Source organism: Aphelocoma coerulescens, chromosome 1, assembly GCF_041296385.1.
Source record: "Aphelocoma coerulescens isolate FSJ_1873_10779 chromosome 1, UR_Acoe_1.0, whole genome shotgun sequence".
NCBI lineage: Eukaryota > Metazoa > Chordata > Aves > Passeriformes > Corvidae > Aphelocoma > Aphelocoma coerulescens.
Window position 1 is genome coordinate 6,547,528 of NC_091013.1, and position 16,446 is coordinate 6,563,973.

At 40.6% G+C, this 16,446-nt stretch overlaps 1 protein-coding gene across 1 annotated transcript; it reads left to right on the plus strand.

The window, feature by feature from the left end:
* The first annotated feature begins 637 nt into the window (after nucleotides 1–637).
* On the plus strand, nucleotides 638–12,771 carry FUNDC1 (FUN14 domain containing 1). The gene is made up of 5 exons (XM_069025114.1): nucleotides 638–735; nucleotides 2,420–2,576; nucleotides 4,418–4,493; nucleotides 10,472–10,600; nucleotides 12,127–12,771. The coding sequence occupies exons 1-5, from the start codon at nucleotides 705–707 to the stop codon at nucleotides 12,202–12,204; spliced, it is 471 nt and encodes a 156-aa protein (XP_068881215.1). The 5' UTR covers nucleotides 638–704; the 3' UTR covers nucleotides 12,205–12,771.
* The last annotated feature ends 3,675 nt before the right edge of the window (nucleotides 12,772–16,446 follow it).

Below are 16,446 nucleotides of genomic sequence, written 5' to 3' on the forward strand. Positions count from 1 at the left end.
CTGGGGTCAATGGGCCCCTCATGGCACAGGCTTGAATATTGTGTGCGGTTTTGGGCATCACAAGGTAAGAAACACATCGAACTACTGGAGAGTGCCCAAAGGAGGGCAACGAAGAAGGTGAAGGGCCTTGGCGGGAAGCCTTTGTGAGGAGCAGCTGACGGCACTTGGTCTGTTCAGCCTGGAGCAGACTGAGGGGAGACCTCCCTGCAGTCCCAAGTTCCTCATGAGGGGAAGAGGAGGGGCAGGCACTGATCTCCTCTCTGTGGTGACAGTGACAGGACCCGAGGGAGTGGCCTGAAGCTGTGTCAGTGGAGGTTTAGGTTGGATATCAGGAAAAGGTTCTTCCCCCAGAGTGTGGCTGGGCACTGAACAGGCTCCCCAAGGCGGCAGTCACAGCACCAGCCTGACGGAGCTCAAAAAGCGTTTGGAACACGCTCTCAGGCACATGACGGGATTCTTGCGGAGTCCTGCGCAGCGTAGGGAGCCGGACCCGATGATACTTGCGAGTCCTTCCCACTTCAGGATATTCCACGTTTCCCAAAGCCCAACCCCCGCCCCGTCCCCTCAGGGACACCCCACGGGGGGGGGGGCGGGAGGCGCATGCGCGGAGCGGCCGCGAGGGGGCGGCACCGCGGCGGGGCGGGGCGCGAGCGGCCGCTGGGGGCGCAGCGGGGAGGCCGCGCGCCGCCTCAGCACCGGCCAACATGGCGGCGCGGCGGCCCCGCTCCGCCTCAGGTCAGTGCTGGCCCCTTCCTGACGGGAGCGGGGAGGAGGCGGCGCGGCGGGCGCCCTTCCTTCCTCTCGGGGGCGGTGGGCAGCCCCCTCCCGCTGCCCGCGCTGCGTCCCGGAGGCGGGGAGGGATGGCCCGGGCTCTGGCCCCCCCCCCCAATCCGTGCGTGTCCCCCCTCCACCGCGCGGCCCGGCGCATCGGCCCCGGCACCCTCGGCATCACCCGGGATAAAGGTCCTTCCCGGGGTTTAACCACTGAAACCCCTTCTAGCCAGGCGCGCAGACATAATGAGTGCTGGCCGAGCCCTCACGGACCACGGGGCCGCGCACCTGCAGGTGCCGGGGGGATGCGGGACGGGAACGAGGAGCCTCCAGTCCCCATGGCCGCCGCATCCTTCATCGTGCGGGGATTTAGGGCATTGCTGTGGCCTCGTCGTGTGGCGCCTTTTGGCACTGACACAGTTCGATGTGCTTGGGGAATGTCCAGAACATCATATGCCGCATGCAGGGAGTATTTTTCATCAGTAGAAAATGCTCTGGCAGTGTTATTTGCCACAGAATGTGTTATACTTGTGTACACGAGTTTTGCTTTAAATAATAATAATTTAAGGGAAGAATTAATATAACTGTTTATGACAGTGTTTTAATATTCTTCTCCATCTGAAGAAGTTAAACAGATTGTCCTCAATACCTCAAAGAAAGACCATTCAATAGCAACTTTTTAGCGTTATGGATCTTGCTATTTATTTTTTAGTACTCAAGAACAATTAGGTGGTAATAAAGGGAAATAGTGCACAACTGCATTATTTTGCAGTCTTTGAAGTTTTAACCCATATTGGTAGTACAAGTTAAAAAGCTGTCAAAATTCCTAATAAAATGTTTATATCTACACTCTTACTTTATAATTCTAGGTAATAATTTAACTGCTCTTCTTTTCTGGAATGTCCCACCAGGATTGCTGAATTTAGATTTAACCTCAAATATATTTAGCCAAAGTGGGCTTCAGTTCGTGTGTATATCCACAGAATGTGATACACTTCTCAAATATTTGTCTTTAAAAATCTAGACCCATCTCTTTCCTCTGGTGTTCAAGTAGACATGGTGTTGAGGATCTCTAATTTGAAGTTGTTGTAGGATACCTGTTTTGAAAACACTGACAGAATTGCCCTGCAAGCATGGAACTTAATTGAAGTCCCAGCATCATCTGTTTCACTTGTTATGGAAAAGGAACAGAAGTGGCTTCTTGGCTTAGTGGCATATGCAGATGTCTGGTCCTCTGAGGAGAGCAATGGGCCAGGAGTTTTTAATCTTTTGAAGTGTTGGTTTATCCCTTTGGGTTTTGTTTTTGTTGGGTTTTTCTGTGTTTGTGTTGAATGAACTAACTGGTAGTTTCATCTGATGCCTCTTGGTTCCTGTACTTGTACAGGTAGGGGATTCTTCTTCACATTTGTAGTGCCAGTCATGGATTTTATAGGTTATACCCTATAGCCTTCTACATCTTACCTTGATGATTGCATATTAGCCCCAAAATCCTTTGTCCTGGAGCTGCTGGACCACAGGTAGCTTGTACACTACAATTTAAACCATTGGATTACCCAGTTAATGCCCAAACTGGATCTGGGGTTTTTACAGAAATTGTTAATGTACTGTATAACTGAGAAAATAACTTTTTTTTTTTCTTCTTTTTAAGACCACGACAGTGACGATGATTCCTACGAAGTGCTGGATTTAACAGAATATGCACGGCGTCACCACTGGTGGAATCGTGTGTTTGGCCGCAATTCAGGACCAATTGTAGAAAAATACTCTGTAGCCACACAGATTGTGATGGGAGGTGTGACTGGCTGGTGAGGGAGCTTCCCTTTCCATAACTGACCTAGACCTTTTACTCTGTTAGAAGATCCATTTCCAAGGGTATTCAAAGCAGATAAATGTATCTTTAATGGGATTTCCTTTAGCGTTGAACAAGATAATTCATGTGTGAACAATTTTAGCTTGTTACTCTGAGTCATCATTGTGAAGGTTTTTTTAATATTGGTGAAGCACCAGTTATCCAAGGGAACTCGTACTAGCTACTGTGGAAAGGATTTGGGAAAATGTCAGAGCTCTAAAATGATAAGAATAATGGAAAATTTACTCCATATAGCTTTTATTTGTATGGAAAAGTTGATTACCTTACCAGACTATAGACTTAGAAAGTTATATTATGGCGGAGGCCTATTTTACATGTAAAACACGTGAAGGGGAAAAAAAAGATGGCAAAATATACTTTTACTTAAGAGCCCCATTTAATGGAGACTGTTTCCTCTAAATGGAGCTGGAGCCATGTTGAGCAAGTTCACAGTCGGCTCTGATGTTAACTGGAGAGAGATACCATAGCCTAGTTATACCAGAATAATTCATGGTGAAAGCTAGACAGTAAAGATGAGAACTTAAACTGGACAATGTGGCTACAGCCTGAACAGCAGTGTCAAGGTATTTGTTATTTGTCAGAGCTATTTGAATGGTATTTGTCTATTCCAGTACTCAGAAAAATGGTAAATTCAGTGGAAAACATCATTATGGCAGCACAGTGACTTTTAAAGAGGGATTATGCAAGAACTGGAAGATGAGATAGACTAAAAATGAAATTGTTGTACCCAGGCTCAGTACAGCTTTGAGGTAGTGGAGGTTTAGCTTTCAGTCTGAGTTTTTTATTTGCTTGTATAGCCTTAAAATTATTTTTAAAACTTAGATGTGTAGATGTAAACTCAGAAGTTTCTAGGGAATGGTTCATCTGGCATTCATAAAAGCTGTCTTACTGAATGATCTGGAAAGTGCATATTTCAGTATCTGTAGATGCACATATCTGTGTGTGCCCACTGATGAATATAAATATGAATTCACTGTTCATATGCAGGGGGAAAAATTCCCCTCTGTGTGTGGGCCAGTGTTTAGACACACTGGAATTGCCCAGGGAAGTTGCAGAGCCATCAGCCCTGGAAATTCTTGTCTGAGTCAGGGCTCTTGGCAGCCTGACCGAGCTTCGGGATTGGATTGGGCTCTGCAGCAGTTTTGGGAAGGTGACTGGCCCAGGTGACCTTCAGAGGCCCCTTCCTGCCTTTTCACTTCTCTGTAATATCAATATCTGTGCTGTTCTCCATTTAATGTGGGAGGGTTTGGAGACTGAGACAAAGGTAATTTTCTGGTTCCCTTGATCCATTAAAAATAGACTAACGCCATGTCCCAGTAGAGTGGCCTTGCTGAGTTTAACTCTTGTGTAGGGATGTGCTTCTTTTTACTGAGATCTTTCATTTAGGAGTTGTGTAGTTATTATAAATTATGGTATAATGTATTTACCTTCCATTTGGGAACAGTTATAGTAGCACTCTTATATAATTATGTTGTGCTTTATTAACGTGCTACATTTAATAACAGTAAGATCTGGAGATCTCAAGCTTACTTTAAAGGGGCCATCAGACAGCCAGGAACAGGCAGCCATTACTCACATTGTCTTGTTTTAGGCATCGTTAATTTAATATTGCTTGCATTAAATAGCCTTGATTTTTAAATTTGTAAATATGAAATTATACATTTGCTTTGTTAAATGAGATAATGGTAATAGTTGCAGTCAGGAATTGTAGAGTGTAGCATTGTTCAGCAGAAAACTTCATTGGATTGGGTTTTTTTTTTGTTTTGTTCCCCTAAGGTGTGCGGGATTTTTGTTCCAGAAAGTCGGAAAGCTTGCAGCAACTGCAGTAGGTGGTGGCTTTCTTCTGCTTCAAGTATGTAGCATTTCATGCTTTATAAGTTGGCAAATGTTATTTACTAAACAATAGGAAAAACACAGCTGTTGGGTAACATTTAATTAGGAAGGCTTCTTACCTACTTCATCTTTTTAGTCTTATCAGTCAAAACCTTACATTTCAACTGGAGTATTGTGTACAAATGTACCAAAGAGACATTTCAAAAATCAGAGGTAAATCAGAATCTACTCTGTCCTGTAAAGTAATTTGTAGTAAGATGAGAACCTTCTGGGCAGAAGCTGAGGTACTGCGTGTGATTCAGTGCTGCCAGATGGGAGGAACTGCCTGTAAACCTATGGTTAGGGAGAATTTAAAATGTGTTTATTTTACGTTGGTTTGAGAATTTTATCAGAGCTTTAGAAGAAGTAGGCCGCTTTGGGAGTTGCCTGGGAGGCTTGTTCTGGTCCCAGTATGACCCATGTCCTTCTCTTTTCTCCCCTTGCCATGTTATATTTGTTGAACCTCTAAAGCCTGCCTGAATCTTGACAGGTTCATTGCATTCCTCTCTTTGCTGGCTTTCAGGTTCAGAAGTTTTTAATTATCTGGCATGATCATTTTTATTTTTCATCAGATACTGTGATTAGGGGAGGATATATTTCCAAAAAGCCTTTAAATTAGATTACAAACTTTAAGTGAAGGACAATTTCATGTGCTCTTCTTTAAGATACCAGATTTTTTACTGGTGTTTTTCATGTCTTAATACCTGTGAGCTTCTCATTTTTCCTCAGGTTGTTCTAGGGGATATAGATTGATGCCTACTTAGGCTCAATGATACACAATTTCTTGAGAGGGCAGGTTAAAGATATATTTATTCTTTCCAGCATCATCCTGGAGGGCTTCTGAAAGGCATATCCTGCATTTATTTCTTCTTTGATTGTAATAGCTGGTGCAGTCAAGCATTGATCAGGAAGGGTGGGATAGTAACTGCTGCTGTGTGATACATTGAAATGTCGCTGTGGTGTCAAGTACACACGCTTCCTTCATGGTCATGATCCCTACTGCTTTGGGGGCTAGTTTGGTTCTTTTCACATGTTTTGTATGCTATTGGTATTAATTATTTTAATAATAATTCTTTTTATCAATATGACTGAAGAGCTGCCAGGACAGAGGCACGTGGGGTGGAGGCAGCACATTGCTGCAGGTGCCTTCCTCAGTGCTCCTGACTACAGGAAGCTGAAAAGTTAAAGCTGAGACCTGTAAACAAAGGAGAATGGAAATTGAATAAAACACATCCCCTGTGCAGGATTTTTGCTTGTTGAGCTGTGAGGTTTGGGGAGCTTTCCTGTGTATGCAATAGGTTTGCCATGTGGTTGAGTGTCTGATTTCTTGGTTGATCTCATTTACACTGAATCCAGAAAGGAGTATTATCCAAGAGGAAATATGAGCTAAGTATTTTGATTGGATTGTCTATATCTTAAGTAAGATCAGATTCTCTTGGAAGGAAATGAAGTAAGTGCCTTGGTCTCTCCTTTAATTCAAAACATTTTGCATTTTAAGGCTGAGTCATAAATTCTATGGTGTAATTACATTTTTGTAGTCTTTAATTTTTTCATTTAAAGATCACACATCCTGATTCTATGAATACATGTTCAGTGCTTCCCCTGAGTGGGCAGAAGAGTGTTTCAGCACATTACTAGAAAGTTCCTTTTTATCTGTAAATTTCTCTGAAGTTGCAGATTTCATTTCAACTGCTGATTGCAACATTGACATTATAATTACATGCTAGAACAAGAATAATAACTACAGAAGGCAAGATTCTTGGCTGAAGCCCATTCAGTGAAACGTTTCAGTCTTAAAATTTAAAAAATACATTTTTTTTCTGCAGTGGGTGATGACTCCATCTTGAGAAATGTAATGGCAAACTGAAAGCAGTACATTTTTTGACTGTCAGTTTGTACAGGAAGCAAAAAAGATTTCTCATGTTTTTGTAAGTGATCTAGAACTTCAGTCTTAGTTTTGATTATATGAAAAGTAGTTGGAGGAAAAAGATAAAACTGACATTAAATTTGCACAGCTTTTCAAAATCAAGATCAGTTATCACATCTTTGCAGTGGATATTTCCACAGCTCAATTTAATGAATTAACTATCCTTTTTATTTAGTGAAATAGATGTAGTTCTTCAAATACGCTGGTGTAAGATCAATATCCATGCACTATGTTAAGGAAAATGCAATGCATTTCTCATAACAAGTAAGGGATTTTTCTTGTAACTTCTCATTTATACAGCACAATTTAATGAAATCCTGAAGAGGATGAACTCGTGTACTCTTGGTTCTCCTATAATGAATTGGTTAAAAACAGTTGTTCTTAATGAGCACCTAATATTTATTAATTTTTAAAATCCTATCTCCTCAATAGCAGTTTCATTGTTTTTTGCTCTGCAATGAGCATACAAATTACAGGTTCTTCTGATCTGTATTGTCTATTATTTAATAAGGAAATTGGATTTTTATTCAGTTATTTGTGCTTTCATTAGTATACTGCTCCTCAGCCCATTAATACACCATTGATGAATTAAATTCAATTCTTCATTAAGTTATGTTTTAATTTAGGAAAAGTAAATACATGAAAACAACACAAGAAACAAAATAAACTCCGAGATATCCTTGGCTTTATCTTGTACAGGGATTTTTGATACTGCACCATGATGATGATCATGGAATCATAGCATGGGTTGGGTTGGAAGGGACCTTAAAGACTATGTAGTTCCAGCCCAGTGTGGCATCCTAGTCATGTTCCCAGGGAGGGACCAGCCTGCTTCTGGAGCTGGGGACTTGGTGAGGAAGAGTTGGATTCACTTTTATGTTGAGTATCCCACTTGACAGTGAATGTGTGCAGACTCAGAGGGAGTATTCAATGAACAGCCAGAGCAAGTGGGAGTTGGAAGTTGGACTGGTAAAGAAATGCCAAGTTCCTGGCAGGTTCTGACATGGAGGGACAGAATGTCTGTGCTTCTGTAACCTGCAGTGCTGGCTGTGGGGATAGCAGAGCTGTGCCTGCAGATGGTGGCTGAGGGTACAACCTCTGCGGTTCAGCTCTTACAGAAAGTGTTGTGCCGCTTCTCAGTCCCTGCTTGTCTTTGTGCGTTGGGCTTAGAGATTTGTCAGATCTGTTCTGGAAACTGGCGGAGTGTGGTGGGGGTTGTTTCCTTCCTAGATAGCAGAAAATACCTCAAAGTGCCCATGGCTTCTGTGCACTGCACAGGCAGCTGAGCACAGGGGAGCTCACCTGTGCCTTCTGGCCTTGCTTGGGCTCTTCTTGAGAGATTTTGCCTTGAGGAAATTAAAACTCTTTTGTCCCATCTTACTATATAAATTTTTGCTCATTACTCCTATCAGTGTTTCACAATAGCAAAGTTCCTGTGTGCCTCTCCAGTATCACCCCCAAAATGAGGTCTGCCCTTGAAAATTCAAGTTTTCCTTGATTAATGTAAAGAAAGGTGCACATATTCTTAGTGTTCCTGCACTGATTATTTCTTCAGTTGCCTTTTTGAAAAAATTCTGTTATTTTTTCAACACTATTGGAAGGTCTTGAACAAACAATGAGCCATGAGATATATAGATAAGTATATAATATATTATTCCATTATCATATATAGAGAGATTCCTGTATAACCAGAAATCCACCCCCCATAGGTCTCTTTAGTAATATATGCAATTAATATGTATAGACCTATGTGACTACGTTATATATCCATGGATATGATAATGGGACACTGTTATTTTACTTTGTTATTGTATGGCCTGAGTTTAAAAATACTAGTAAAGTTTGAGAATTTGCATTTATGTAAATTTACTGTTATAAGCAAGTAGTTTTTTTATGATGAATTAGAGTCTAAAAATTGAAGTATATTTTTCCAGAATTTGAGTTCAGGGGTATTATTTCTGCATGTATATATGAAATTATGTAATTAGTGGGGTTGCAGCCAAAGTAGATACGACACAGGCTCTATCACTGCCAAAGTACGGGGTCTTTTTCTTCTCAGTTAAAAATTGTATATTCAAACCGTTACCTTCTGTTGCTTATTTTATAGACTTGTATAAACACTCAAAAGTAGAATTTGGAATCTCTAATTTCAGGGCTACTAAGTTCAGGGAGAAAAGATGTCTGGTTTTGACACAAGTGGAAGCTCTGCAGTAGTTACAAACAGAACTTAATTAAAAACTTCTGCCTCTTTGTGCTGTCTGGGTAACTGAGCTAATTAAAGTTGTCTTAATGAAATGTTTCTTCTAAGATCCATTTGCATTTTACAAGCAAGCAAATACATTAGCATTTCTTACATTGTGTTGGACTGGGTACACCAGTCACATTTAATTTTCAGTTGTATGAGTGAGAAGGCACCAATTCAATGCTTGGGCCTTCTTGAAATTCTTGTGGTTATGTTAAATTCATAAAATAACAATTGCCCCAATGTACAACTATTTTTCTTTTCTTGGTATGTCATCCAGTGACTGGATGTGCAACCAGTACAGCTTTCAAACTGGTTTCCTGCTTTCATACTGTACAGACAGCCCTTAATGAGCTGTCCCTGCCTGGCACTTGTGCCCATGTGAATAAATGGTTTTACAATAGACAGGCAAAGTCAATTAATTTGTTACATTCTGTGGTATGAAGTAAAGAGAGTTTAAAGTATAGTAAGTTCATTTTGCATTTGTCCAGTGAATTGGTTTTTTGAATTATGCAAGGATGGAAACTGAAATTTACTTTCTTGCATAGGTGGTCTTTTAGAAGCTTTGTTTTAAATTCAAACAAAATCTGTCTGACACTTGTTTAATTTTAGGTTTTTTTCTGGATTATGAAATCCTCGGTTTGTGGTGAAATAGGTTGCTTAGTTACTGTAGCAGTTGTAATACAAGCTAGATGGTCTAATTTCAGTTATTTGTTAGAAAATACCATGTGAAAGTCAAACTTCAGAGCCCGTAAGTGATGTGAAACATTTCTTTTTAGGCTAAACCGAATAAATTGTATATTTAAATACCTGTTCCACAAAAGTTCATTATCTGTGACTTACATTTACCAGTTGAACAGTTTGCATAGCAGGCTGTTAGGTAAATTGGGTTGATTTCACACCCACATGTGACCTTAAGAAGGACCTGAGAAATGTCACTCTTTACAAAGAGTTTTTATATAACAATCATTTACATGTAAATTTAGTGGTTTATATCTGTTTGTCCTAACAGTTAAAATAAGCAGTAATCCTTAGTTTTGATATTTTTCACTTCTTTTTTTCCCCAAAAAAGGAGTTGTTTAGCTGTTTTCTAGAACATGTAACAATCGAATCTTAGAAATAAGGCAAAGGTTTGAGATGATGGTTAGACATGCTAAAAAATTTGGGAGTTTGTGTGTAAATTTGTCGTGAACCACTCTCCTCAAACTTAGCCAACTTTCTCATTTTACAGAACTTGTGCTGTTCTCAGGCTGTGTTATTTTTCTACTTACTGGTTTTATTTTGTAAAAAGTGTGAGAATTCTCTTGTAATAAGTATTTTTATTATTGGACAGTTTAAATTGTGTAGGTTAAAATACGAGTTTTCAGTATTTCTAATGATGATTTTGATTAGCCCCAGATATTCTGTCACAAATCAGAATTCTACAATTCTGAAAGAAGCTGAAATGAAACAGTTTTTCATTGTTGTCCTATGAATGTGTTTTTCTTACAAGCTACAGTAAATGCTGAAGGAAAAACATTTTAAAGCTTTTATAACTAAAGAACAGAGAACTGGTAAAATTAACAAGAGTCTACTGAACTTTGCCATTGCTTGTTCTAATCTGAACTGCTGTCACTGAGAAAAGTATCAGTGTTTGAAGCAGAGAACCTGCTGAAATTGGAACAATGTCTTTTCCTGTATCTGTAATTAAAAAAAAAAATAAGAAAAGTGACCTTGTAGGCACCAAGACAACGTATTTTGACTCATGAAATGTGAATTTCAGCTGTACTAATTGCCTTTATTTTCCTAGATTGCTAGTCATAGTGGATATGTACAAGTTGACTGGAAGAGAGTTGAAAAAGATGTAAACAAAGCAAAAAAACAGTTAAAAAAGCGGGCAAATAAGGCAGCTCCTGAAATCAACACTCTAATTGAAGAGGTGAGTCTAAGGTGATACACTGTTTTCTACCAGCCAGGTTTCCTTACCCTCCACTGCAGGTGGTGATGAGTTGAAAACACAAGTGCTAAATTGGAAGGCATCAGAAATAGTCTGGCTTTATAATATTAAAAGTTACCAGCTTGTGTTGTCTTTATTCATTCAGTTTTCTGGTTTGGTCACTGTTAAAGGTGACACACAGACTTGTTCTTGTTGAGTGACAAAGCCAGTAAGGTCATGGCATGGTAAAAAAGTTCAAGGTGGTGTGGTTAAAACATGGTAACTACAAAGACAAAAGCCAAATCTTCTCAGACTGCTGATAATAAAATTACTTGTCTGGACAATAATGACTTCTCTGCAGAAAAGCTATAGCTACTTTGTAACAGTAGTTGTGATTTTATCTCATTTTTACACATTTTGGAGAATATCTGTCTGCAGAATCTGCCAGGTGCCTGCTACATTGAGAAGAGGTAGCTGTGATACTGATCAGTGTCACTGGGGCTGTTGCACCCTGTCAGTTGAAGACTTCCATTTAATCAATTTTGTGGTTGTTTGGGTTTTTTTAAAGCCTGCTTCTACATATTTGCACGTTCCGTGCATGCAATCTAAGTTTCATTCTGAATAACTGAGAATCCTGACAGGGAACGTGCTGTAGACAGTGAAACAGCAGCCACACTAGAGCTCTGTAATTAATGAGTTTAGGCATCTCAGGTTTAGCCTGTGTGGAGTTGCACATCAGTTAATCAAAATTACCTTAAATTTTAATTTGAATATGAACTGAAAATTCAAGAGTGAGGATTTTCTTGCTTCTTCTGTACCTCAAATAGCTTAACCTCTTCTTCTCCACTGCCCTTAGAAATGGGTGGGACAGGATGGGGTTTTTGGTTTTCCTTTGTTTTTTTTTTCCTCTCAGATTATGTGACTCTCTTGTAACTGTGTGTTAGTTGCCAGTCGGAAGTGTTTGAAGCAGAGGATTTATGAAATGGCACATTTGATAAAAGGTGCTATACTCTGTGCTGTTACTTCATGAAATACTCTGTACCCATGTCATCATACATAAAGTTTTTTTTCCAGGATTAAGTTGTTAAGAAACTGGCTCATAATTGAGTCAAGTGTATTTCTTTTCCAATGATCTACTCTTCCAAAAAACAGTATTTTTTAAAACCTTTTATGATGTGATTGCAATTGAAGTCACGGTGGTGCTCATGCTTTTTTTTGTCAAGGTAGTTGGTAAAACATCTGTCTTGTTTTAATCAAAACTAGAGTGGTATTGGCATGAAATTGCTGTAATAATTCCTCTGTATTTTGACTTTTAAAAGGCTCACTGTATTTTAAATATATTGTTAAAGACATCTGAGAGTCAGTTTGCACTCCATTGGTGCCATCTGTTTTTATATGGTTTTAGACACATTGCTTCCCCCTGCACCCTTCTCCACAATCTTAGTGTTCTTGTTCCCAGGAAGTTGTGATAAGTATTAAATAATAAAGTCAGACACAATTAACTTTATGAATATTATTTTTCTTCTCAGTCAACAGAATTTATCAAACAGAACATCGTGGTGTCCAGTGGGTTTGTTGGAGGCTTTTTGTTGGGGCTGGCATCGTAAGGACCCGAATGTCTCTGCCTGATGGGATCCGTGTTGGTGAAGAACAGTTGTGGTGACACGCTGTCTGCAAGCAGTGTGGGTCACTGGGCCTGCCAGAGCAAGACAAGTGGACTAGCTAGAGAACTTGGGAGCTTTTACATTTCAGGCTTTTGCCTCTTGAAGCTTGGCAAAACTAGGATTTGCTGAAAAACTGTGCAGTGTGCTCATTATAGCATTTCTGGGCAAAACTGGTTCATCCTCATCATGACTCTTTTTATCTATGGCCTTTCAAGATCTAGCATTTTTTAAAATGTTATTCTTGGAATATAGCTATGTAACCATACTGTAAGAATGAAAGCTCCATTTCTATGTTTTCAGTTAAATATTGTTTATTTAAAAAGTATTTTTCTTCATGCTGTAGTTGGTAGTATCTATGACTACATACTGTATATGATATTGTAGTTTCAGCCTCCTGGCTGTCCATCTTCTTTAGAAGTCACTGCAATAATGATCAATCTGTAATACCTTTTTACAGAGTATTAAATAACAAAAACCCATGAGCTTATTAAAGGTGAAAATTAACTTTGACTCTCGCCTTTGTGTACATAGAAAATAAGAAAGTGTCTCAGTTACAGCCTGCAGGGACCTGGTGCCACTGTTTGCCCAGACAGGTTTTTAAGGTGGTTTTAGTGATTTGTTACTGTTATTCTAAAGAAGTTGAGAATCCAAACACTCAGTGCATATTTCTACATTTCAAACTTGTGGACCTTTCAGAAATTTCTACCCAAGGAGGAGTTTGCTCTGCCCTGATTTCTCTGGTTTTTACTGTAGCAGCAGATGAATGTGAACTGGAATCTCTCCCACCAGGGTTGTGTTGGGCTCCTTTGGCTGAACAGCTGTAGTGGTTCATTGGCATCGGATGGATGGATGGGTGTGAGCTTGGGATGCACAGGACATGGGATGTTGGACATATTAACCTTCTAAATATTTAGATTAGTGCATCCCTGGGCTCCAGAGGTTTGTATTACATGTTGACCTCGTGTTTGTGGTGTGCTTGTGGCCTAGGTGAGTAAGGTATGAAGCATGTCCTGCATACCTCTCAGCTTTAAGGGTTTCATCAAGCCTGCTTAAGGCTTTGGAAAATAAATTTTAACACACACACCTCACAAACCAAACCCAAGGTACATGAATGGCCATGAATCCTAAATATTTAGTTTTAAAGTGAATATCTGAAGTTACATAAGCACAGTTGCAGTTTACTGGAAATGGGAAGCCTGTGGAGGAGTGTGCCTGCTGGGCTATCTGAGATTTAGAGAAAAACAAAGAAAGATGAAAATGTTAAAATGTGAAAGCCTTTGCCATAGTGTTCAGCCCAAAGAATAATGGGAAGGTAACCAACAGTCAGCTCTTTTTTGCTGATGAAGCTCATGGGTTTTTGGCATGTCCAAAGGGTACTGAAGCCAACTGCTGTGAGTCACCCTGACTGGAATGAACTGGGTGTCCTGAAGGGCTTTGGAGATGAAGTGACCACTTCAGTACCAAGAACCTGTAAATGTGCATTTTTGGTGTATTTTTTGAAAGGATTTAAAAGGAGCATATTTTAGTGAGCTTGCTAAAAAGGCAGCTCATGTGACTAAGGAATACACTTCATTGTTAGAATTAAAACCAAAAATACTTTGCAAGACTGATTTCTACAGAGGAAAGTTGTTCTGCTGCTCTGTTGCCATCATCTGAGATTTTCAGTCAATGAATCAAGAATTTACTGAAATACGTTTGAGGGTTCTATAGTTTTATTTTTGAATTAGATTTATTTGGTGATTTATCTTTTTTAAGCCTTTGGAATAAGAGACATAATGTCGCACATGTGAAATTGTCTGAGGGACTAAGAAGGCAAGGAGAAATGGTGTTACTGAAAAGGTGAACACTGGTGGTTTGTACTGGGATTGGCTTCATGTCCTGGACTCATGACTGGAAAAGGAGAATGGCTACTGGAACAGCAGCACTTGCTGATGCAGTTCCTTGGGCTGGTGAGGCAGAGGGGATGCTGCCAGCAGCTCCAGGTACAGCTGGCAGGGTGAGGAGGTGATGGAGTGGCAGCTTTGGTAAAGGACCACGACATGTAAGTGCAGCTTTTCTTGCAGCTACCTGAGGTTTTTTACGTGCCAGCTCAGGCGGGTCTCACCTGTCACTGTGTGAGGGAATGCTCTGTAAAGGTACAGTCAAAAAACGGATGTTGATGGCGTTGGGAACAGAATGGAGTGTAACAGGAGTATTTGGTTTCTGAGGGTAAAGTCTTCTCTGGGATGATTTCAGAGTTACTGTTGCCCTGTCTGACAAAATATAATCCAGGCTAAGAAGATTCAGAGGAGAAAGCATGGTGAGGCCCTGGCACAGGGTGCCCAGAGAAGCTGTGGTTGCCCCATCCCTGGAAGTGTCCAAGGTCAGGTTGGACGGGGCTTCAAGGCTTGGAGCAACCTGGGATAGTGGAAGGTGCCCCTGTCCATGGCAGGGGGGTTGGAACTGGATGATATTTAAAGTCTCTTCCAACCTAAACCATTCTATGACTATATGATTGTAAAAAAAACCATGGAATAAAAGTTTTTGAAGAGCATATTGGGGGGGGAAGAAAAATCAGTTTTAGATGATTAAGAAGAAAGGTGTTAGAAATACTTAAATCAATGAAAGGCTGACCCAGCATTTCAATGGGTTTTAATGTATAGCTGAAGAACTTAACTGAAAGGTGAAAAACATGGACCTAGCAGTGGGAAACAGCTTTCCATACTGCCCAAGGGGTCCATGGAATTAATTTCCACTGTGTGCTACTGAGACCAAGGAAGAGCCTCCATTCAGGGAGAGATGGGGCAGCATTGCAAGAGTCTCAGTTATATCTAATGGTGGGGAAAAAAACACTTCAGGTTTCTCTGGCCATAGTTACTATTGTTTGGTGCAGTTCATAAGAAAATTATTCCAGTGGGCAGCTGATCCTACCTTTTCCCTCTGCAAGCTTGTGTCATTTTTTCCCCTCAAATAGTTGTTAGCAGCCACTTTTCAAAGTTGAAGGCTAAGAAAATGATTGAGGAAGGCATGGCATATATCCCTCTAGTGAACAGCTTTTGAAAGCTTATTAAATAGTGCATTTGGGGAGAGATTGCTAATAAATCATCTATTTGTTTTCTTTTAACTTAAAGTGAGATGCCAGTATGATCTTATTACTGAATTTTAAGAGGCCAGAATTTGGCTGAAACTGAAGGCTGTTTCTGCTTCAGCAGCCAGACTGAAAATTAAAATCTTGTAGGTAAAAGATAGAGCTGCCTCCCAGATTCAAGTGCATTTTTCATGAGGGCTTAAGAAGGGGGGATACAAACAGAGTAAAATGCAGGAGTCAGGACTGTAATTCAGTACTTCTGCCTGTGCAGATTCCCTAAATTACAGTGCATAGAGTAATGTGAAAAAGCATCTGTAATACCTCCCCCTAACCTTTTGAAAATTGTTGGAAGTCTCAAAGAATTACTTTAAAAATCAAACTTTTACGGTATGCAGCTATCTGGGGTCTGTAGGTGACAGTGGAAAAATGTAATGTTCACCCAAACTCAGCACAAGCAGAATAATGTGACATTTTGGAAGAGAGATTGGGCACAAAAAAACCCCAGCGTTTTGGTCACCCTAGGACTGTGCGTGGGGTGGGTGAGTGGTGGAGGAGAACAAGAGTCCAATCTACCCGGGGAAGGAGGTGCCATCCTCCCTTGCTGGACTGGGAAGCAGGTCTGATGCAGCGTGGTGATGTCCCAGTACTGGGACACATGGAAGAGCTGGTGTTTCTTATTTTGGGGCAGTTTGGGAAGTGAGTCAGCTGACATTCATCAGGACCTGTAAAACTGGAAACCAATTTTAATTAAGATAATTGTGGGGTGAGTGTGCACAAAACATCTGGTGCTGATACAGCACAGCCTGAACCCTTGATTGTGTTTGGTCCCACATTCAAGCTCGGAGGCATCTAAATCTTGGAGTGCTGCAGGACGTGGCACAGAGGTGTAATACAGGATTTTGTGCTCACAGCCTGGGCTGGACACAGCACAGCCAACTCCAGCACAACTGGTGCCAGGCTTGGACTAGGAAATTTTGCTGGACCCAGGCTGGGTCAAATTTATAGTTTGGGTTAACCAGTGCAGTGGTACAAATTTGCCTAGTTCATGGATTCCACACTCAGAGGTTTTCTGCCTCCCTCACCCTCTCCCCTTTTCCCAGTTCCTCAGAGCACTCCAT

Coding starts and splice junctions, on each gene's coding strand:
- FUNDC1 (XM_069025114.1), top strand. CDS start 705: ATGGCGGCGCGGCGGCCCCGCTCCGCCTCAG. Junction 736..2,419: donor GCGGCCCCGCTCCGCCTCAG/GTCAGTGCTGGC, acceptor CTTCTTTTTAAG/ACCACGACAGTGACGATGAT. Junction 4,494..10,471: donor GTGGCTTTCTTCTGCTTCAA/GTATGTAGCATT, acceptor TTATTTTCCTAG/ATTGCTAGTCATAGTGGATA.